General features: G+C 49.6%; 1 protein-coding gene across 3 annotated transcripts in view; it reads right to left on the bottom strand.

Moving 5' to 3' along the window:
• The window catches only part of MPP1 (MAGUK p55 scaffold protein 1), a 38,420-nt gene that overhangs the window by 13,152 nt on the left and 1,884 nt on the right, over nt 1-23,384 (bottom strand). For 2 of the 3 annotated variants that reach the window (XM_065410773.1, XM_065410776.1), the window contains exons 2-5: nt 10,965-11,108; nt 10,447-10,525; nt 8,865-8,950; nt 7,625-7,693 (exon numbers count right to left, since the gene is read on the bottom strand). In XM_065410773.1, coding sequence (XP_065266845.1) covers nt 7,625-7,693; nt 8,865-8,950; nt 10,447-10,525; nt 10,965-11,108 — 378 coding nt within the window. The remainder of the gene's footprint in view (nt 1-7,624; nt 7,694-8,864; nt 8,951-10,446; nt 10,526-10,964; nt 11,109-23,384) is intronic. The other variant, XM_065410774.1, reaches the window with a different exon arrangement.

Below are 23,384 nucleotides of genomic sequence, written 5' to 3'. Positions count from 1 at the left end.
GGTCCCGGGGGGCAGTCAGGAAGGAGGGGGGGTTGGATGGGGCGGCAGGGGTTCCGGGGGCAGTCAGGGGACAGGGAGCGGGGGTGTGTGGATGGGGCAAGGGTCCCAGAGGGGCCATCAGAGAACGGGGGGGTTGCATGGGGCCATGACCCCCTCCCCTAACCAGCCCTCCATACAATTTATGAAACCCGATGCGGCCCTCTGGCCAAAAAGTTTGCCTGCCCCTGAATTACTTACACACTCCCCCAACCCCTTTGGCCAACCCAATGGTCAGTCTGAGGGGCTTTTAGATCCACCCAAAATCTAACTCCATGCCTTCCCCTGGCCATCCCAGCAAATTGTGTGTCCTCTGACTCTGGGAATCTCTTGGGGAAGGAGGAATGGCATCATCCTTGGGGAAATCTAAGAGTCTAGACAGCAAGTGTGAGGCAAGCACTACCAGAGGTCAGGGCACAAACGGGGAAAGACTCCATCTCCTGGGGGTGAACTGTGGTGAACAGGTAGTTAAAGGTGGGATGAGCGTGGCAGAGGGAAGAGAGAGCCTTGAACTGAACATTAACTGCTACAGCCATTGCTTCAAAACAGGACCAATTCTCCTTCCCATTTCTAGTCCCTCCAATATGGGATGAGCCGGAGCAGATCAGGACCTTGTGGTCTAGTTGTCTCAGGTTTTCACCCTGCCGCTGGTCAGTCCCTCCACACACGCTATTTTCCCTCTCCCAGCGTTAAGGCTCTCACTATCAATCAGAGCTAGTCCAAAACCTAAACGCAAGTCACTGAGAGCAGGGCCTAGACAGGGTTACTTGGCCTGGAGCCAGCCAGCCAAAGTGCAGTAACCCAACAGCAGGCGGGACCAGGGGAATTCCTCTATATACCAAACATACACAGCTCTCTAGCAGGCACGGACTCAGCTATCTGAACCGAGGGGGCAGGGGAGCTGGCAGCCATGATACCATCACTTAGGAGTCAAGTGCCAGAAGCCACAGAACAGACTGGTAATGTCTTCAAGCACAAAGGTCTCAGCATGAGTCAATTTGGGGAGTGGGGGCTGGAGTGGTGAAGTTTCCAGGGAAGGGAATGACCTGATCCCTCATAACCAGACATCTTCTCCAGTCCAGCCCTGAGGCAGCAGAGACTCTGCCCAAGGCAGCAGGTCTCAGAGGCTGGGTTTTTCTGTCCACACCTCCCCAGGAGCAGCGGTTTTCCTGGGATTCTACCTTTGCTGAGTAAACTTCTCCAGCTGCTCCCTGGCCACCTCTAGGAAACTCACACCTAAGCTTCACAAACATGTCCATCACACTGGCTTTAGCAGGCAGGGCAACCCAGAGGGCTACCACTGGGGACCTTTACAGATAGAAAGGGCTCAATGTGTGAGTACGGTCCTGTACCGCTGCCCATACCAGCTCCCTGCATCTCTCCTGTGGCATGTCTGTTCTGTGAACATTGCAGAGCCCAGAGCAACTGCAGAAGAGGAAGCTCAAGTACCATTGGTAAGCTCCACCCACAGGAGCTTTCTGGCTGTGAGAAGAAGCTGAGCATAGCTGGGATTTTGCCATTGAGGGGCAGCTTTGCAGGCACCAGACATTTGGTCACCATGCTGAAAGGTGGTGGTAGCTAAATCCACGACCCATGGAAGACCTGAAGTGTGTGATCAGCATACCCCATGATCACAGCTTGCATGTGGAGATGCTCATCGCTGAGTGGCAAAGCCGTGAGCAGGAGATCTCTACTGGCCAAGGGAGGCCCCTTGTTTGAGATCAAATTTACCTTCATTCCACACAAACATGGAGTTCACTCAACTGTTATTGCTGCAAGTTATTTGCCCTGGGAATGCAAAGCCATGACACTTAGAAAGTTTGTGCACGATACCAAACTGGGAGGGGCTGCAAGTACTTTGGAGAATAGGATTAAAATTCAAAATGATTTGGACAAATTGGAGAAGTGTTTTGAAGGAAACAGAATGAAATTCAATAAGGACAAATGCAAAGTACTCCATTTAGGAAGGCACAATCAGCTGCACACATACAAAATGGGAAATGACTGCCTACAAAGAAGTACTGTGGAAAGGGATCTAGACGTCATAGTGGATCACAAGCTTAATATGAGTCAACAGTGTTACACTGTTGCAAAAAATATGAACATCATTCTAGGATGTATCAGCAGGAGTATTGTAAGCAAGACTCGAGAAGTAATTCTTCAGCTCTACTCCGTGCTGATTAGGCCTCAGCTGGAGTATTGTGTCCATCTTTGGGCACCACATTTCAGGAAAGATGTGGACAAACTGGAGAAAGTCCAGAGAAGAGCAACAAAAATTATTAAAGGTCTAGAAAACATGACCTCTGAGGGAAGACTGAAAAAAAAATGGATTTGTTTATTCTGGAGAAGAGAAGACTGAGGGGGGACATTATAACAGTTTTCAAGTACATAAAAGGTTGTTATAAGGAGGAGGGTGATAAATTGTTCTTATCCAGTGTGGACAGGAGAAGTAGTAATGGGCTTAAATTGCAGCAAGGAAGGTTCAGGTTGGACTTTAGGAAAACTTCCTAACTGTCAGGATAGTTAAGCACTGGAACAAATTGCCTAGGGAGGTTGTCGAATCTTCATCACTGGAGCTTTTTAAGAACAGATTAGACAAACACCTGTCAGGGATGATCTAGTTATTACGAAGTCCTGCCTTGAGTGCAGGGGACTGGACTAGACCTATGAGGTACTTTGCAGTCCTACACTTCTACGATTCTATGATGTGGAAGCAGAGAACACTGCAATTCATGCTTGGAAAAGAAGCTACTCCCACATGCTGTCTGGAGTAAAATATTCTTTTTTGTCCCATCTTTAGACCATGCCAGATCAGAGCTCTAACAATCAGGGCCTTGGAGATCTTCCTTCCTGAGCAGGATAAACCAGACTTTCTTTGCAACATATTAAAATAGGGGTTGGCAAAGTACTGTCCACGACTGTCCTCACTTTTCCTATGGAGCTGTGGCCTGTGAGATAACAGGTCCCAGCATGTAGTAAACACAGTATCCCTTTGTTGCCAGAAGGCCAGAGTTCTGGGGATCAAGATGGAGTATTGCATGCTGGGACTTGAAGACTCTGTGAGCCACATCTTGCATTAAAGACCATAAAGGGTCCAACTGCCCCTGCAAGTGAGGCTCTCAGACTCCAGATTTGCTAGTGCAGCTCCCTCCATTGGTCAAAATTTGGATGGACCAACCTGAGGAGAGACTGTAAAATACCAGTGACATTGGCCAATCTCTTGTTAACATAAGAACTCGGCAGGTTGTGACACCCTGTACCCCATGTTCACTACTTTTATATGGCTATAATATATTTTGTACAAAGTATGCCTTGTGCGGTATCATTTGAAAACTCAACCTGCTGAATATTATTATCCTGTTGAAATATGTGTAAGATTACTGCATGTCAAATTATGAGATTTTGCTCTATGATTGTTACTGAAATATGTTGTAGTTCTGGGTAATGCCTACAAACTAGTTTCTGAGAGACAAAGACACACCGAAGTATCATCATAATCAAATGAACCCTCAGGGACTATCACCTAGATAAGCAGCCATCCTCTGGTAGGAAGGAAGGTGTAAGCGAGAACTTTACATATTAGCACTGGAAAACAATTGGCGGTCCCATGTAAACAGACTGTCGCCTGACTCCCAGCTGGGGGCAATCCTCAAAGAAGGAGAAAAAGGTGTAAGAATGGAGACCAAACAACACACAAATTACCTCCCCTTGCCACCTTACATCTCTCTGCTCAGAACATCAATGAATACCTGAAGAACACTGAATTAAGGGGAGTGGTCCCAGGCTGAAAGGAAATCAAGTCTGTGAACTGAGAATTACTTGCAGCATCTGGCGCGATGAGAATGATATTTGCTTCTAATCTTATTTACCTTGGTAAAGATTAGGAATTAGCTTAGTTTTAACTTTTTATTTCTTTTGTAACCAATTCTAACTTTTATCCCTTATCACATATAATCACTTAAAATCTTTCTCTAGTTAATAAACTTGTTTTATTGTTTTATCTAAGCCAGTGTGTTTGTTTGAAGTGTTTGGGAAACCTCTACTTGGAATAACAAAGGCTGGTGCATAAATATTACCCTTTGTTAGAATGTCAGACTATCTATGAGCTTATACTGTCCAGGGGTCTACCGAGCAGTATAAAATGCACATTTCTGGGGAGATATGCAGTATCACCCTGTATTTATTCATGGATGGTGGGAGAGCATTCACATATACATCTGGGAGTAATTTTATATGCCAGTGGCTGTGCGTGACCAGGCCAGGAGTGGCTGTTCTGACAGCAAAGCAGTGTAAAAGGCACCCCGGCTAGAGAGTTAAGGGGACACAGCATTTCAGCAGTCCAGATTGTACCCTGGGGAATGTCACATGGGGCTGAAGCTCCCAGCTCTCTTAACCCCCAGTTGTCCAAAGATGGGGGCGGGGTGTGCGTGTACGTATAGAGATATTTAATTCTGCTTTTGAAATAACCTAACTGCAAAGTGGGCTCAAATCAGAGCACTGGATCTAAACACCTCAAACATTATCTGGGGCCTCATTCAAACAGGAATTGTTTTGGGGCAGTTCTCTGGCCTGCATTACGCAGGAGGTCAGAGTAGACAATCACATTCCAATCTTCTGCCCTTGGAATCTAGGAAGTGAAATCCAGATTTCAACTGCATGTTGGACCTGTCTCCCCCAGAGGTGTAACCCAAATCCCAGTGGTGGAGTCTGAAATCTAGGCCAAGTCTGAATTTCAGAGCTTGCCTCTAGCTCTGGTTATGAGGTTACAACAGGTGGGACCTGTTTGCTCTTATCCTCCCGTTCAGATCATTCATGGTGGTTTAGTTCAGAATGGAACCACCCTTGCAATCTCTGAACAGCAATCTGATTGGTGCAAACTAATTGCTCTGCTTGAGGTTGGCTGCTTACAAGATGTGGGGGAGGAGCTTGGGCAGGGGCTGGGAAGGAATGGTTTAGCTCCGCCTCCAGACAATGCAATGGGATTTGCTTCACACTGTGTAACCCTATCAGTCATACAGTGAAGTGACAGCAACCGTGAAGGACAGAGAGACTGATCACAATGGGCAGGCAAAATTGAAGTCATTAGGCTTCCTAGCACTGAAATGTCACAAGGAAAGGCAGCAAGAGTGTCTGTGCATGGCCGTTTATTGGCATAGACTGCTCCAGAACCCCAGCCAAAGTGATATAAGGGAGAAATGAGAGAGATAAGGTGGGGAAGGAAGGGAATATCTTTTATTTGAGTCACTTGTTGGTGAAAGAGACAAGCTTTCAACCTCACACAGAGGGAAGAAAATTTCAGTCTTCTGGGGAACAATGTCTCAGTGAGGAGGGTTTGTTTGTGCAAGATACTGCCTTGGTGTCCCCTCGCAGCAGAGGTGCCTGCACATATCTGTTATTAAGTCAGTGGCACTGCAGCTGGTTTTGACAGCATCAACTAGGATAAGTCTCTAGCTAGAGAAGGGAAAAGAGGACAGAGCTTAATAAATAAGCAGAGATCAGAGCTCATCCTGGCAGGAACAGAGACGAAGGAGAGAGATGGGGAGGAGGAGATATTCACCTTTCACCTCATTGCTTAGAGAAACAGACTCCAATGGGAGATATGTGACAAAGGAAGAATAAAGATGAAATACGGGAAAGGGGGGCAGAATGGTTCCAGGGCCACGTATGTTAATTAAAAAAAATAACCTCACCCAATCATCCTTTTTAAGAAGAATCTGCCTGAGCAGAATATTTGGCTCTGGGCAAATGGTGGCATAGAGTCAGATCAGGGTGTTTCATCTTGCTAGTTTTACTGAACTAGCGTGACCAGATGTCCCGATTTTATAGGGACAGTCCTGATATTCAGGGCTTTTTCTTATATAGGCGCCTCTTACCCCCATCCCGATTTTTCACATATGCTATCTGGTCACCCTATACTGAACTAACTGGAGGTCAAAGAGAGAGAAAATGTTACGTTAACTCCTGCAATTTAAACGTATGGGATGTGAAAGAGGTCAAACCACTGGACACACACAGTCGCCACCTCGAAAAGCAGTTTTCATGTGATGAATTTAGTTTAGACTCATTGCATGGAAGAGATACGCTTTTGCCATCTGTAACTAGATAGATTCTGTTAGCCTGTATAGCTGGTATCACACATGTATGATTGGTGCCATCTATGACAGGTGTCATGCCCTAGAGATATTGGGAGGCAATGGGGAAATAAACTAGCTGCTCCTAGATTAAGCCACAAGAAAAGCTCAAGTAGCTATACGAAGGGAGGAAACTGTATCCTCTTGGAATCAGTTGGGACCCATCAGTCCTTGCCAGCCCCCTCTCCCCTCATTCATCTCCAGAAGCCAAATGAGCGAGATGAATGCAGAGATGAATGGGCCAGCCCTGGCTGCTGAATCCCTGTGCTGAGAGCAGGAGCCTCGTAACAACATGCACTTCTGTTGCTATGGCAATGGCAGTGTGGTCACATAGCCAAGAGCTGGGGTGTTTTGCTCTGCTTTCCCGCCACCCCCATTTGCTTCTGACTATCGCATCAGCAACACTGCGGCAGCAGAAATGCCTGACTGCAGAGTGACAGCATTTCACCAAGGAGGCTGGAGCAGTACAACACAGGGCAGAGTTTGTCACTCTCTCCTCCAGCCAAGGAATCAGAGTGCAATCCTAGGAGTAGACAGGATGCTCCAGGCTCAGGAGCCCATGTCTGTAAAGGGTCTTTGCAGTCTAACTCCACCACCATTGAGGCCAATGGGACTCACTCCCATGGAACTGAGAATGAAGTCCAGCCCTTGGTACCTACCGAGCCCCCTTTCAAACCACTTAACACAGGAAGTAAATATTGCTGTCCCCTTTTTAGAGATGGGGAAACTGGGGCAAAGAGAGGGGCCATGCTGGGCAGTGTTATACAGAGTCTGTCTACACTGCAAGCAAAGGTGTAATTGTAGCACGGGTTGGCTTTAAGCTAGCTGCCATGGGTAACAATGATAGTGTAGCCACGCTGGCACAGGCTTCAGCATGGGCTAGCAGCCCAAGTATGAACCAGGCTCCCTGACCATCTTGTCTTCAGGGTGCGGAGCTGCAGCCTGCATCGCCACGTCTACACTGCTATTGTTACCTGTGCTAGCTAGATTCAAGCTGGCACAGGTGTGCCCACCTGTGCTACCATCACATCTTCACTTTGCAGGGCAGACAGACCCTCCGACTGGGTAAATCCTGCTCTCCTTTCCCCCATGTAAATGCAGAACAGCTCTTACCCTGTCCACGGTTTATCTCAGTGTAGCAGAGCAGTTCAGCCCAACTCCGTGATACCCCTGTGACTTCTGGGGGGGAGGGATAGCTCAGTGGTTTGAGCATTGGCCTGCTAAACCCAGGGTTGTGAGTTCAATCCTTGAGGGGGCCACGTAGGGATCTGGGGCAAAATCAGTACTTGGTCCTGCTAGTGAAGGCAGGGGGACTCGATGACCTTTCAAGGTCCCTTCCAGTTCTAGGAGATAGGATATCTCCAATAATTTAATTTATTTAACTTTTAATTTTTAATTCTCACCAGTTCAAAGACATCTGGTCCACAGGGCCACTGAGAGGACACAGCTGCACCTACCTGTAGTGCAGGGAGGCGGCTTTGCTGATTGGGGATGACTTTTATTGAGACCGTCCCCTTGGCTTCTCTCTAGTGGATAGAAGGAAGGGGAAGAGAGAAGAGTTGGAGAATGTAGCTTCTAGATCAATCCAGAAACCAGCTCAAGGCCCCCAGTGTGTCATTAACCTCAGGGTGCACAGGCACTCCCCACTAACTCCAGGAAACCTACAGAGGGCTGGGAACCTGGAGCCATGGTGGCAATAAGCAATAGGGGAGCTGCCTTGTTTACTGAGTGAAGAGCTGATGGGAGCTCAGCAGAGCCAGAATCACTGTGGCTAAATGCTTTTGCGCTGTTGAAGCCACAGTGGCTAACTTAACTAACTCGGGCCTAGAGCTGCATCCAGGTAGCCACACAGAGCAGAGTTTTGATCCTCTTGTAGCTTTAAAGGGGTCACCAGAATGAACTAGGAGAGAGAATTAAATTCACCCCATCTCTCCACCACAGAGAGGCTTCGGGGCTATGGGGCACTGACAGACCAGCCTGGGGAGAGGACGGCAATTTGAACTAATTCTTCTTCCAACCCTTGAGACCTGCCCACCCTCCGTATTGCCATTGCCTTATGAACCAGTTCAGGAGAGCAGGGAGAGGGATGGGCACTCAGGGAGATCAGAGGCTGAGACCAGTGGTGTTAGAATAATCCACAAACTCCAGACAGCCCATCCCTGCTCCTTCCAGAAAGGGGATGAGCAACTCCTTGGCACCTCTAACAGGTCTGACAGGCTGGAGTTTTAACCATGGACAAGGTGAGTGCTCAGGGTGCCCTGAGAGAAGCCCTTCTCTGAAGCTGGGCAGCCATCTACTGAATGGTGCAAGAGGATCATTGTGGCCCTAGCAGCTGGAAATCAGAGCTTGACTAAGCACCATCCCCCTAGCTCCCATGGCAGAGGGGGGTTCTGGTTTGACTGCATGGGGGCAATTTTAAATTAAAAAGACAACCGAGCAACCCAAGCCGCACCACAGGTGCTGTATGCACAGCCCCGTCCAGTGCTCTGAGCGGAGATGGCCTGCACTTGAAAAGTGGCTCGGCCTTTGAAGAGGCTCCAGTAGAAAGGGGAACAACAATAGTTCCTCCTAGTGCAGGAGGTGTTGTAACATCTGCCGTGATTTGCATATTAAGAACGAATACAGTCAAATCAGGCAACATGTGTGTTATGTGGCCAAATGGGTCATTCCTCAGGAGCAGCCTCCCAAAATACCTACCAGCATCTTCTGCAGCTGGTCGACTGAGTGGTTGCTCACACTTTGCCCATTGATTTCTATGATCTCATCACCCACATGAAGGGAGCCTGCCAGTGACGGGAGAAATTAACCCATGAAATGCACAAGCAAGCAAAATACAACCCCCCAAAATTCTGGATCGCAACCCCCCAGCCTAAGAGACCTCAGACCAAATGGCTTTTGCATTCACAATGCATAGGCATAGTTGCTTTGCAGCATGCAACCGTCTCTTGCAATTTTACATCCAGATTGGCTCATTTAGCATGGTTCTACCAAGGAGTCATGGTGTGTGTCAGTTCACATGCATGCATATAAGCATGTGAAATACACACATGAGGGGAACACAGCTTCGCTCCCTCCATACACACTCCTTTTTATTATATTTTTTAAAAATTGATCAAAAACTAAAGCCATTCATACTAGCCTTTGATCTTGCATCATTCTGTAGTTTAGCTTGCAGTAAAAGCATTCTATTTTAGTGGTATCCACAATGTTAACCAATATGTAATGTAAAGCTGAATGGTAACCTCATTGCAGAGCCAACATTCTCTACCTTAAGTGCTCTCGTTTTAGATATCCGTACAGAAACGAAGGCTGGATTCTGATCTCAGATACACAGGGATAAGCCAGCACTCCAATGACGTCACTGGAGTTGGTCTTGACTTATTCTGGTGCGAGATCAGGATCAGGCTGTTTTCTACGTGGACCTATAAAGGCCTCTAAATGGACCCAAAGCCGACAAAGGGCACTCCTTTAGTATGTATAGGACATCTATTTTGCATGTGCCATCTGCAGGTGCCAGAATAAAAAAAGGAAATGGTGCAAGTTCATTTACTTTGGCAACTTCTTTTTGTTTGCAGGACATTGGCACAGAAATTTTGCCTTGTTTGTGCATTTTAGCAACAGAAAAAAACATCCTTCAAAATCGGTGGGATCTGATCCACACGGAGTGACAAAGAATCCATCAGCGAGATGAACACAAATGGTTTCTGGTTCTGTTTGCAGGGATGAGCTTAATGACTGCTCCTGCCCCATCTCCCCTCTCGCTTTTTCCCAGCAGAGAACGTCCTGAAACCTCCAGGACAGTGGTTCTCAAACTTTTGTACTGGTGACCCCTTTCACATAGCAAGCCTCTGAGTGTGACCCTCCCTTATAAATTAAAAACATTTTTTTATATATTTAACACCATTATAAATGCTGGAGGCAAAGCAGGGTTTTGGGTGAAGGCTGACAGCTCGCGACCCCCCACGTAATAACCTCACGACCCCGAGGGGTCCCAACCCCCAGTTTGAGAACCCCTGCTCCAGGGCATTAATGCAGCAGCCACATGTAAAGAGCAGAGGGAGGGGATACAAGAGATGGAGGAATCAAATGGAAAATTCACCAGCACCATGGAACTGTTTAATCCCTTTGCACTGAAACTACCCAGCTCCAAAGATGAAACTGACAGGCTCTACCCAGCACCAGGGTGGAAGGAAAGGGCTAAAGTCTCTGACTAAACAGAAGCCTTTTGTGTCTAGGTCTCAGTCAATGATGACTTCAGATTCTTGCCATTTGCTGTTACCTTGTCTATGTATCATGCCTCCATGGAGAATCCTGGCCACCATGCAGCTCTGCTTCTCATTCAACTTCAGCGTTATTCCCTGGAAAACAGGAAAATCTGTGACTGTCTTACATATCTAGGGTGAGACACTCACTTCTCAAGGTAAAGTCCGCGCCTGGCCGGTATCCAAGATGGTCTGTCTCACTTCTCAGAGTCCTCTCCTGGCACAATTCCAGCCGGGTTAATTTCCTCTTGGCAGAATAAATCAACAGCTGATGCAGCTTCCTCCCAGTCCCACTACGCCCTGTGCAGCTCCCCTCAGGCGCCAAGTGGGGTAGGCAGTGGCCAAAGCAGCACCCTTGTCCCAGTGGAACAGACAATGGTCTGGCTGAAGTCTGCAAAATTCAAGATCATCCCTACCCCACCCACGGACCTGGGAACTGGACTGGATTGTCACTCCCACTGTGCATGCCAATGCACCAGTGGGTCTCACCCTGACCCCTGAGGCCTTAAGGGTTACCAAACTCTTGCCAGCTCACCATGGGTTCCTCGGTGACCTTCTCGAACTGGACCAGCCGGATCTTGCGCACCTCCCGGCTGTCCATGTGAGCTGGGCTGCCCAGCATGGCTGAGCCGTTGGTGTAGATGTCCTCAGTCACAGCGGTTGATGGATACATGACAGCCTATCAGGGCAAAGCACAGACCAGGGTTAGGGACAGCACTGGAGGTCCTGCAACACGCCTTTCTGTGGGAGATGAGCCCGTCTGGAACTCCCTAGTGTATCCATGACGATCCCCTACATGCCATGGGGCTGTTGGTGGCTCTTCCTGTGTTCTGCTGAACCCATCAGCCTCAAGATGCACTTTCTGGCCACACTATTGATGCCTCTCTTGTGAACAGAGCTGGTCAGGGAGCCGCCACCAAGCTGAAGAGCTGGGATTGCTGACCATCACTGCCCTTGGGAAGGCGAGGTCCAGGAGTGCTGGGAAAGCGGCACTCCCAGCTCTCAGGAGGAAGCTGAGCCTTGTGTCGCTCCACAGTGATCCCTGCTGGCCAGCTCAGGAGTAACATTAGTGGAGCTCATTCTAGCCCAGACAGCAGGTGGGGCCTATGTCCAAGAGAGATGGGAGAGTAAAAAGAAAGAAAAAGAAACATAAAGGACTTCAGCCAGAGAGAAACGAGCTTGATCCAAATGTCCAGCGTGTAAATAGAACTGGAGGCTTGGCAACACTAGAGAAAGGTAGCCAAAGGGGTCCCAGGAGTCTTCTGCAAGGTGTTCCAAAGCTTAATAAGATGGTGTGGCAGAACATTACAAACCTAGAGTTAAATGTTACTTTTTCTCACATGAGAATCACTCCAGAGTAACTTCACTAAAATAAGTGGAGTTACTCTGGATCCACACAAATGTAACTAGGAGCAGAACTCGGACTCTGGTTTCCATTAGTTTGAACCAACTCTCACCTCCGGTCCAAGCAACACAGCTGTCTGCAGGCTAAGCTCCTCACAGTACCCATTCTCCCTAGCACCCCACAGGGTTTTAAGCACTAAACTTTGCTGGATAAAACTGATGGATCACTGGCACAAATCATAGCTGTCTCTCCACCCATAGATGCAGCAACTCCATCTAGGAATCACCATGCCAAGAGCAGGCCTCCCAAAACTCACTCCACCAAGGATTTCCAAGGAAGCATGAACCCGTGTACCCAGAGTTGTTCACACACATCGCAAGTCCTAGAGCTCACCTGTAACTCCTGCTGTCCCACCCCTGACAGCATACCCAGCCAGGACGGCTGTACAACCCTCTCAATATCACAAATTAACAGGACTAGATGGAGGATATTTCTCGAGCAGCACACAGCAGCACATAAATGGTTAAAGAAGTGATACCTGGGTCAGTAGGAACCATGGGAACTGCCTGAACTAGCTCCCACAAGGCCAGCTTTTGCAAACGTACCCCCCAGAGCAATCTAACATCTCCCCTGCCTGCCGGCTGGGTCCTGCTTCATGGAAGGATCAGACCTGCCTAACCTTGGGCTTTTGGGGTTGCTTGTCAGGCTCCCCGATGGCCTCTCGCAGCTCCAAGACCCTTGGTACCATTCTGGCCATGATCCACAGATGTCACAATTGCAGGTGCTGAAAGCTGTGAACAGCACATTGGATAGAGCAGAGGCGGAACAGAGATGGTCCTGTCCAGGCAGCGCAGGAGAGAGGGTTTAAGCCCCACCGCCAGCCAGAAACACTTGATTTTCCCAATTTAACAACAGTTACAAATGAGCTGACTGTCGGATGGCAGTGAGAACGTGTGTGTGTGTGTGCGGGGGGGTGGGGGGTGTTATTTGCAGCAAGAAACTGGAAAGGTGGAGAGATTCTCAACAGCATTCTCACTCCCCATGGCCGACCTGGTCCCAATACAATGATGCTTTCCACTGGCCAATAAGCAGATGGGAAGAGGAACCATCCCAAAACCAGGTTGCAGACCATGTGTGTGAAGCTCTGGAGACTTAATCATCCCTTGGCCGGAGGATCTTACACAAAGTATCAGTAGAAATCTATAAACCGCATACAGAGGGCCAGATTCCTCCTGGGACAAAGTGGGCCCAACTCCACCAAAGTTGATGCAATGACACCACTTAGGCCCTTGGCCAGCATGGCGAGGGATGCTGGGAAATAAGCTAGGCACACAGGATTTCACCCAGAGTGCATTTTGCAAGTGCTAGGGGCCAGTGGCACCTCATTTCAGCCCTGCAGCCTCTTCTCAGTTCCAGTCTTGGGCCCCACTCAGCCCCGTCAATGCTCCTCAGTCCTGACCTGCAGTTCCCCCTGCTACTCCAGTCCATATCCCTGCAATGAGCCCTGCTTGGGCAGCTCACTGCTGACCTGCAGCCCCTGCTATCCCATGCTGGGCCCCAATGACACATCCATTGGCGGTGAGCTTGTCAGACATCTCTCCCCCCCCAGCTGGCACTATACAACCATCCTCTTTAGCCAGCTCCCAGCACTCGCTAGGGTAAAGCAAACACCCCCAGCTGCTCCAGATTAGATATTAGTCCACTGATTTTACTGCTTCAGGAACAATTAATGAGCTGCAGAGAGCAGCCCTGGCCAGGACCAAGCCCATTAACCTCTTCTGGTGCTGAGGTGGCAACATGCATTCGTGGTTAATATGTAGGCAACCCTGGCTCCTTGCAGCAGGGGCTACAGGAAGGGCATGTGTGTGAGGCCTCCCATGTCAGGATATGTCAGAAGACTGATGATCATGTTCCCCGTCCTACAGGAGCTCAGATCAGGAGTCCTGGCCAGCTCACACCAGGAAATGATCGTGGCTCTTGTCAGTTTTACTCCTGTACTCGTGACTTTGCATGTTGTATCACGTCACATGGAATTAATGCAGCCTGCCCCTGTTGCATGCAGTCTCTAGCATCCTCCGAGGTCGTGCTCTCCCACCGGACCCTGGGAGGAGTTCAAGATGGTGGCCAGTTGCTCAGACCATGTGAAGCACTTTGCTTGTGTCCCAGGATCTCACAGAATCCCAACAAATTACACAGGAGTTTTAAAAGAGATGGCACAGTATAATCTTTTCAAGAAGCCAGCAGGCTGTCGACTAACCACTCTGCATTCCAGGAGGAGCAAGTATAACTGACCCTGCTTGGGCTATGATCAGGATTTGAACTTGAGACCTTCAGTGCTAAAAGCATGAGCCTCTGCCACTTGAATTACAGGAATAACTCCCCTAGATTATAGCAGTAGTAGACTCTCATCTTCTTATGTGGGCCAGCCACTAGGGGGAACAAAGTCACACACTGTGTTAGTGTGCGATACAGAACCTCTCTACCTCCCAACACATGATCTGGGACAAATCTGAGACAGAGATCACCATGTGCCTTACTCTTATATCAATTTGTTTTAGGACATTTCTGCTCTGAACTCAAAACGTCTCTTTGACCAGCTGATTCAGCCACCACCACTGCTCTGCTCCCCTCCACCCACCCTCAGTCCCAGCTGCAAAGCACATTCAGAAAGACTCTGGTGGGAAATTGTTTTTCTCTCATTTCCTTGATTTTTGGTTATTTTGTTCTTTGTTTTTAAACTGACCTTGGATTCCTCTGCAACTTATCTGACACCTTGCCTTCACCCTCCCCTCCTTTCACCTTAGGGGTAAACACTAAGGACATGTCTACATGGGAAAAGGTTTGCAGGTTATACCAGCATCAAAGTGCCATTGCTGGTATCGCTTATGGTTCTGGGTATGATTTAGTCACGGGTATTTTTAATAAAAGTCATGGACAGGTCACGGGCAAGAAACAAAAAATCACAGGCCGTGACCTGTCCATGACTGATACCATAAATACCCCGATTGAATCTTAGGGGGCGAGGGATGCTGTGAGGGGGGAGCACTGTGGGGGGGAAGCCCATGCACTAGCTGTGGGGGACCTGCTGCTGCTCCCACCACCACCTAGGTGGCAGCCCCAGGGGGCCCGCTGCCGATCTGGGGTGGTGGGGAAAGACCCGGGGCCAGCCACTGCTCTAGCCGCCCCAAGATTGCTGCTGGAAGACGCTGAGCTGTGGCTGCTCCCGCCACCCCCGGGACTGCTGCTCAGGCGGTCCCTGGGGCCAGTCACATCAGCCGCTGCTCGTGCGGTTCCAGGGGCCAGCTGCCCAGGGCTGACAGAGCAGCGGTTGGCTGCAGAGCCATTCCAGCAGCGGCCAGTGTGGTTGTCCCCAGGGCTGCCCAAGGAGCTGTCCCCAGCTGGTCAGCCACACGGGCCGCTGCAGAAGTCACGGAGGTCGCAGGAAGTCATGGATTCCGTGACTTCTGCAACCTCCATGACAAACAAGGAGCCTTACTTACGGTTGGTGAATGAAATAAGCAATACCAGCAGAAGCATTTTTTTAACCTATCTACACATTAGGGCTTCTGCCAGTTAGAATCATAAATCACACTTGAACTGGCATTGCTATACCAGCAACAGCATCTAGTGTAGACTGGGCCTGTTTTGGAACCAGCCTTATACACAGAGACTGCAGAGTCAGTTGGGTGCAGCTTCCTGTCTTCAAGAGCACGTGTGGGGATGTAGCAACTTCTCTTCCCACACCACACACACACACACACTTCACATTCATCTCCACTACAAAACCACAATGCAATTCAGCATACGCTGGCAGATGATGCTGGACAAAAGGGGCTGGGGCTACAATAGCAAGGGGAGGGGGGGGCAAACTGCAGGCCTAAGCTGTGTGGGGAATCCAGAGCTCTAGTGGGAGATGGGGGCTGCAGGTCAGGTTTGAGGGGCATTGGTGGAGCTGTTTTGGGTGCTAGGACTGGAATGGTTGAGGGGGAGGAGGGAGGGAATGGCTGTGGGTCATGATTTTACCACGAGCCTGGCGATACTGGTTGCCTTATTCAAAGTCCCAGCTCCTGGAGTCCTGTGCTTAGGTGAGAATCTGAGGTTTCATTTAAAAAAGAATGAACGTTTCTAACCCCCACAGTCAAAGAGAAGAGCTTGAAAATCGAATCTGAATGCATCCTAAAGGCTCAGAAACTAAATGCAAGAAAATGAACCCAAACAGCATTGTTTTTAAAAACAAATCTCATGAATTTTACACCAATCCTGTGACTCAGAGAAGGAGCCTGACTTATGATTTCTGAACATTTGGAGTTGGCCATGCTGCATTGGAAGAGCTGGGTAAGGTGTCTAGGGCTGGCATAGCGGCGTGGGGTGGGACACGCTTCAGGACTGAGGTGCACTGGGGGACATACTGAGGGGTGATGCTGCAGATCAGGTCTAGGGTGCATCAGCAGAGCCATGCGGGGACCCCCAGACTGGAACCGAGGGGGATACAAAGCTGCCCTGACAGAACTGGGGGCAGAATCCATCACTGGAATAGCAGGCGGTGCTGCAAATCAGGACTATGGTGCATTGGCAGAGCTGTGCAGATACCAGGCCTGGACTCCCAGAGAGAGCAGCGGTCAGGATTGCAGGGTATCGGCAGAGCCGGGGAGGACACCAGATTTATTGAAAGAAGCTATCTTTGAAAGCCCAAAAAAATCTTCTCCTAAAAATTAAAAAGAGCCGAACAGGTTGCTCCTGCCAAATTTGTTAAATACATTCAGACTACAGATCCTGCAGCCAAGCCTCAGCCTCAGGTTGTGCATATGGCTGTTACAAGCCGCAGGAAAACCTGGCTTTTGCTGGAAGGGAGAACAGCTAGAATATCAGGTAGGGGGCCGGGTCTGCAATCCAGGCTGGGGAGACAGGGGGACAACCAGATGCTCATGGGCGGCGGGTGAACCTCCCCTTCGGGGAGGCTAGCCCCCGGCCTTGCCCCTTCTGCCTGAGGCACTGCCCGCTGGAGCCCTGAGGGCCCCCCCACAGCCGGAGGAGCCCCCACCAGCCTCAGGGGAGAGGGTGAGGGGCCTCAGGGTGGAGCATGGATGAGGCCACGGCCTGGGTTAGGGGAGACTTAGCCTCCCCTGGCTTATGATACCTGCTGCCCATGCAGATGCTTCTGGATTCAGCGAGCAGACAGATGGCGGGAGATGAGGAAAGACACATGGTGAAATTGCCCTGGGCCACTGGAGAGAGGAGGGGGAACAGAACCGTTCTGAGTCAGACAGCAGACATGCTGCTCCCTGTTTGCCTTCTCCAGCAGAGTTGGCAGGGACCTTTGGGAAGCTGGAGAAAGTCTCAATGTGGCCCCGGCCAGAGTTCAAAGTGCCTCCAGGGGAGCAGAGTCAGCATGGCTTCCCCTCTTATCTCTCCTTGGCTTCCTCAGCATATATGACACAGCACGATTCCAGTACATCAGCAGCCCTCAAACGCCAGGCTCAGCAAAGCAGCACATTCCAGTCAGCTGAGCTCAGGCATTGTCACAAAGGTTGGGGCAGCCTAGGAACCTCCGCCCCTCCCCAGCCCTAACCTTTGCTTTCAGCTGAGGAATGGACAAAACACCCTGTCCAGGAGGTGACTGATAGCAGTGAACCAGCCACCCTGGCAGCATACTCAATATGGTCACTGGCTGGAAATGACTGACTGTCATTTATACAGGGCCTTTTACCCGGACAGTCCATCAGACTGCATGGGGCGAAAGCAAACAATATGCATTTGAATAAGCTCAATGAAAATGTCTATGCCTAGGAACAAAGCATGCAGGCCACACTTACAGGCTGAGGGACTCTATCCTGGGAAGCAGTAACTCTAAAAAAGATTTGGGGGTTGTGGTGGATAATCAGCTGAACAGGAGCTCCCAATGTGACGCGGTGGCCAAAAGAGCTAATGCCAACCTGGGATGCATCAACAGGGGAATCTCAAGTAGGAGCAGGGAGGTTATTTTACTTCTGTATTTGGCCCTGGTGCGACCATTGCTGGAATCCTGTGTCCAGTTCTGGTGCCCACAATTCAAGAAGGATGTTGATCAATTGGAGAGGGGTCAGAGAATAGCTACGAGAACAATTAAAGGATGAGAAATCAAGCTGTACAGTGACTGATGGAGCTCAATCTATTTAGCTTAAAGAGAAGGTGAAGGGGTGATTCGATCACAGTCTATCTTTCTGTGGCTGCGAATCTTTCACAGAGGTCACGGAAGTCACAGATCCTGGGACTTTCCTTGACCTCCGTGACTTCCAGTGGCTGACCCCAGGGCCGCCCCAGCAGCTGGGGGGGCCCTGGGGCCAGCCGCACCGGCCGCTGCTCCAGCGGCACCAGGCAACTGGTCCTGGGCACTGCCCTGGAGCAGTAGTCCAGGAGCAGCAGCAGCGCCACAGACTGCCCCTGCCCAGAGGAGCAGCAGTGGTGGCGGAGCCCTGGGCCACTCCCCAGAAGCAGCAGCGGCAGCAGGGCTCCGGGCTGTCCCCCACACCCAGGAGCAGCAGCAGCCGCTGGAGCACTGCCACCCCGCCCTACCCCAAGCAGGTAAGATTTAGTTATGGGTATTTTTAGTAAAAGTCACAGAAAGGTCACGGGCTGTGACTTTTTTGTTATTGCCCATGACCTGTGCATGACTTTTACTAAAAATACCCATGACTAAATCGTAACCTTATCTATGGGTACCTATATGGGGGACAAATATTTAATCATGGGCTCTTCAGTCTAGCGGAGGAAGGTCTAACCCGATCGAATGGCTGGAAGCTGAAGCTAGACAAATTCAGGCTGGAAATAAGGGGTACATTTTTAACAATGAGGGTAATTAAACATGGGAACAATTTACCGAGGGTTGTGGTGGATTCTCCAGCACTGCCAATTGTTCAATCAAGACTGGATCTTCTTCCAAAAGATCTGCACTAGAAATTATTCTGAGGAAGTTCTCTAGCCCATACTATACAGAAGGTCAGACTAGGTGATCATAATGGTCCCTTCTCACCTTGGAATCTATGAAACTTTATGAACACTCAAATACAGTGGATCACTTCACCTCCCACTGAAATGCAGCCACCTCTGGGGTGGAGCTCAGCAGCTGTTTCACAGAACACTGCAACACAGCACAACAGTTTAGGTCGGGAAGTGAACAGTAACATCAGTGGACTCTACAGAGGGAGCATTAGGACAGAAGAAAGTGCACAGCTGGTATTATGGCCAGGACAAGGGAGCACTCCACTCTGATTACAGCTCCCACCTGGCCCACTAGTGACAATAGAGACTGAGACCAGAGAGGCAGGAGTGACCGCAAGTCTTGTACAGCTGGTGCACAGATGCATTGTGGGAGAATTGGGTCCTGTCTCAGAAGAACTAAGCTGCTGCTGCTTGAACATTCCCCTCTGTTCCTGCTCCATTGACGGCACTAGCATATAGGTGAGGGTTGAAAAAGAGGATTTCAGCTGAAATCTAAAATGAGACAGAGAGGTGATGAGGCAGAGACACACAGGGAGGCTCTGCTTGACAAAGGGCTGCAAAGGAGAAGGCACAGTGGGAATGTGCAAGAGATCCCTGGGGAAGTTAGTGCTAGATGAATAGAGGGAGCAGAGACAGGAGTGGGCAACGAGGGGCAGAGGCAGCTGATGATAGGCCGGCTGCAGGAGCTCAGGAGGTTGGTACACCTGCTCCAAACCTCTCATCCTCTTCCTAGACCCTAACCGCCGCCTGTTGAAACCATAGTCAATCAAGAAAAAGTTACAAGAGAGGCCAAGGCACTGGGGTAGAGAGGGAAGAGGAAACAGGCATGCTAACTGCTCTACTGCTGGCACATGGGGCTAATATAGCCCCAGATACATCCTCTTTGCCAACATCAACACTCAAAGGGGCTGCCTCAGCCAGGACCACCATGTTGGGGTTAAACAGGAGCACTAACCTTTCTAAACTACTAGGCCAGCTTGTTTCTACTTTAAGCATTGGCATTAAATAAACTGATGCCCAAGCATCAGCAGAGGGAAAAGCAATAATAAAGAGACCTGTAATGCAAAGCAGTCACTGTTTTGCCAACTCTCACAAAGCTTTCATGAGTCTTGCAATATTTGGTGTGTTTCTTAAAGCCCCAGCTCCTGGAGTCCTGTGATAATGTGAGAATGTCAGCTAAGTACATTTCTAGCCCTGGTGGTCCCTGAGAAGGGTTTGGAAAAGTGACCTCATAAAGGCTTAAAAACCAGAAGCAAATGCAAAGACCCCAAAGGTGTTATTTTTATAAAATCTCATTATTTTGAAGCCAATCTCCTGATTTTTCAAGGCCTGACTCCTTGGAGTCAGGAGTATTTTGGGGGTTAACAATACAGTAACCTCAGAGTTAGGAACACCAGAGTTACGAACTGACCGGTCAACCACACACCTTGTTTGGAACTGGGAATACGCAATCAGGCAGCAGCAGAGACAAAACAAAACAAAAGCAAATATAGTACAGTGCTGTGTTAAACGTACACTACTAAATAAATAAAGGGAAAGTTTTAAAAAAGATTGACAAGGTAAAGAAACTGTTTCTGTGCTTGTTTCATTTAAATTAAGATGGTTAAGAGGAGCATTTTTCTCCTGCTGAGTAAAGTTTCAAAGCTGTGTTAAGTCACTGTTCAGTTGTAAACTTTGGAAAGAACCAGAATATTTAGTTCAGAGTTACGAACAGCCTCCATTCCGAGTTGGTGCTGCCGATGAAACAGAAGCACTAAGGGATCGTGTGTAATGGCCTTACCAGGCCTGACTGGGTTAGGGGAATGTGACAATAGGGACAGTGCCATGGCCTGCTAAGTGTAAACCTCCTGCCTAGCACACACATGCAGCATTGTTGTTCTGAAGCTTTGGCCTTGTGTAGCCTGTGACCTCTCGACCCTTCGAGAGTCAGGGCGATGAGGGTCTGGCAAAGCCAGCTGCTTACGCAGGGCTCTCAAATCCCTCTGAGGGAGAGGAAACATCTGCAGGAGGGCTCAGAGTTCAGGAGCACTGCGAGGAGCCAACTGAAGTTAAAATACAGACTGAACACCAGCTCAGCAGAATCCAGGCAGAGAGAACATGGGTTACTGCTGTACCTCACTGGAAATGGGATCCAGGTCAGGTCAGAGCCCAGCGTCTGGGACAATGCAGCTCCTGAGGTCAATGGAATAGCTGTGTAATGGGTGGCAAAGGAGGAGGCACCAGGAGCTGCTACTCCATACAAAGTGGCCTTGATGGTGCTTTGCAGATGGGCCACGCTGCATTGGGCACGCTGGTGGAAAAGTGCCCTGCTAGGACCACATGTTCCAAGGAATGGGGGGAGCAGTGCATCCACTCAGCCACCAAATGTACCAACGCCGCCCCCAGTACCCCATTGAGAGCAACACAGAGCAACCAGATCACCGCTGGGATCTGGACCCAAGCTCTGGAGTGTCTGAAATCCAGACCTGAATTTTGCAGTGGGCCCCCATTTCTAAAATGGGCTGAACCCAGATCCCAGGCTGGAGAGGGGAGACTCCTTGGAAAGGCCAAAGAACTCTCATCCCTCCAGGTCACATGGGTCCTGGGGGAGGGGAGGTGCAAGCAGCCCCAGCTTAGCAAAGGAGGCCAAGCTCCTCCAGCCAAATGCTGCTACCCTTGCTGCAGCAGGCAGGGAACACAGTCGCAGGTGATCAAACATTAACTTCACAGCAATTAGATCATTTGAACAGCCATCATCCTTGTCCAAAGATCAACGGGAGCATGGTATTGAAAGGGGATAAGGGCCATCTAACTCCACTACCTGCTCCACTCTTGGTTACTTCTTCAGGTCAACTTTGAAAGACCAGGTCTCCCAAGGGAAGCCCTGACTAACAAGGGGAGATATAAAGTCACCCAGCAGAAACCCAAGGGTGATGCTGGCTCTCTGCCCACTCCAGGCTGGCACAGGGACCCAAGGAAACAGCTATGCAGTGACAAATGAGCTCAAAGACACACAGAGGCCTAGGTCTCTCTCTAGGATTTCCCTCCAGGCAGGGATCACTGCACAGCCAGCTGCAGACAGGAGGCAGGCTCCACTGCACAAGTCTACTCCCTTCACAGCACCCTCACCGCTGCCTCATTGCACAGGCCATGGCCACACACAGACACCGTAGCTGTCAGCCAGCAGCCCTATCAGGCACTGGGAATTAAACTGCCATGCGGGGGATGGGTGGTGGTGGGACTTAGGGAAACGTACACATGTGTGATAGGGCTGGAGTGAGGAGGGAATGCAGAATAGGATTTTGCATTAATTTGTATCATCCCCTGTTCCCAGAGAGCAATCTTGACTCCAGGGTGGTCAGGCTTGCTATACAGAAGATTTCATAAACACTGTCAAAACAAAGGGACAGAGGAACAATCCATTCACTCCATTTGACCAGAGTTTAGAGCAGTGGTCCCCAACCTTTTTTGTCTGGCGAGCCACGGAGGACCGTGGCGGTGGACGAGCATCCATTGAAATGCCGCCGACAAGCGGCAACATCAATAGGCGCATTTTTGGCAGCATTTCGGCAGCGACGCCTCTGGATGACGCTGCTTGTCAGCGGCATTTCGGCAGATGCTCGTCCGCCGGCCAGTACCCCTGGTTTAGAGTGTGGGGCAGTTACAGAGGTCCAGACCCCCAGGTGCCTAAATACCTTTGAAGATCTGGGCTAGACAGCTTCATAAATGGGGGGAGGGCTGCAGCTTTGCACTGTCAGAGATGGCTCCAAGACTGTACGGCTGGAGACTTTTCCATCGCCTGAAGTCCCTAAGGGTCTGTCTACACTTGGAGCTGGAGGTGCAATTCCCAGTTTGGGGCAACATACCTGAGGCTACCCTCGATTTTCAGCACACTGGCTCCATCACAGCTTGTGAGAGTATCTCTCCGCAAACTGGGAGTTACAGCCCCAGCTCGAAGTGTAGATGCACCTTCAGATTCTAAATGACAGCCTGTAACTAGCCACACACTCAGCATTTTCTCCATTTCTTTGAAGTGCTAGGTCTTGGTGACAAGACAATCTGATTCGTGGGCTCAGAAATACATAGCCCCCTCCAGGCGCTGTTACGAAGGCCTGTCCCAAATGTCCTGATACACATCAGGAGACCTTTAAGAAAAAACAGAAGAGCCCTGTGCCATCCCAGCTCACCATCAGCCCTGCTGTTTATGACTTTCACCCTCCAGCCCCATACAGCTTCTTCGGATTTCACAAGACCAATTGCATGTCCCTTGTGACGCTCTCTAGCTGTGACTCCTAAAGGGTTAAAGACACTCTGATGCAGAACAAGGCATAAAAAGGAAAGACTGGGGAGCAGACTCATAGTGGGTATAAACTGTGACGGCTCCACTGAAGTGTCTGAGGCCACAACAATTTACACCTGCTGTGGAGCCGGCTGTGGGATTCCAGGCTGGTGAGATGGGGGGCAGAAAATGTGAAAAGTTTCTTTGGTTTGACTGAAGTACCAAATCCCACCTTACATACAAGATCATTCAGTTTTCCTCACGGTGCCAGATTTCAGTCACCAAAAAGAGAGGGAATCCAGAGTTCTGGATGAAAGCTCACATTTAACTCACTCATGATGGGTGGTTGTGTTTCTTTCTATTGCTTTATTGCA

Source organism: Emys orbicularis, chromosome 9, assembly GCF_028017835.1.
Source record: "Emys orbicularis isolate rEmyOrb1 chromosome 9, rEmyOrb1.hap1, whole genome shotgun sequence".
In the NCBI taxonomy this organism is placed as follows: domain Eukaryota; kingdom Metazoa; phylum Chordata; order Testudines; family Emydidae; genus Emys; species Emys orbicularis.
This window is presented reverse-complemented; position numbering and strand designations above follow the sequence as displayed.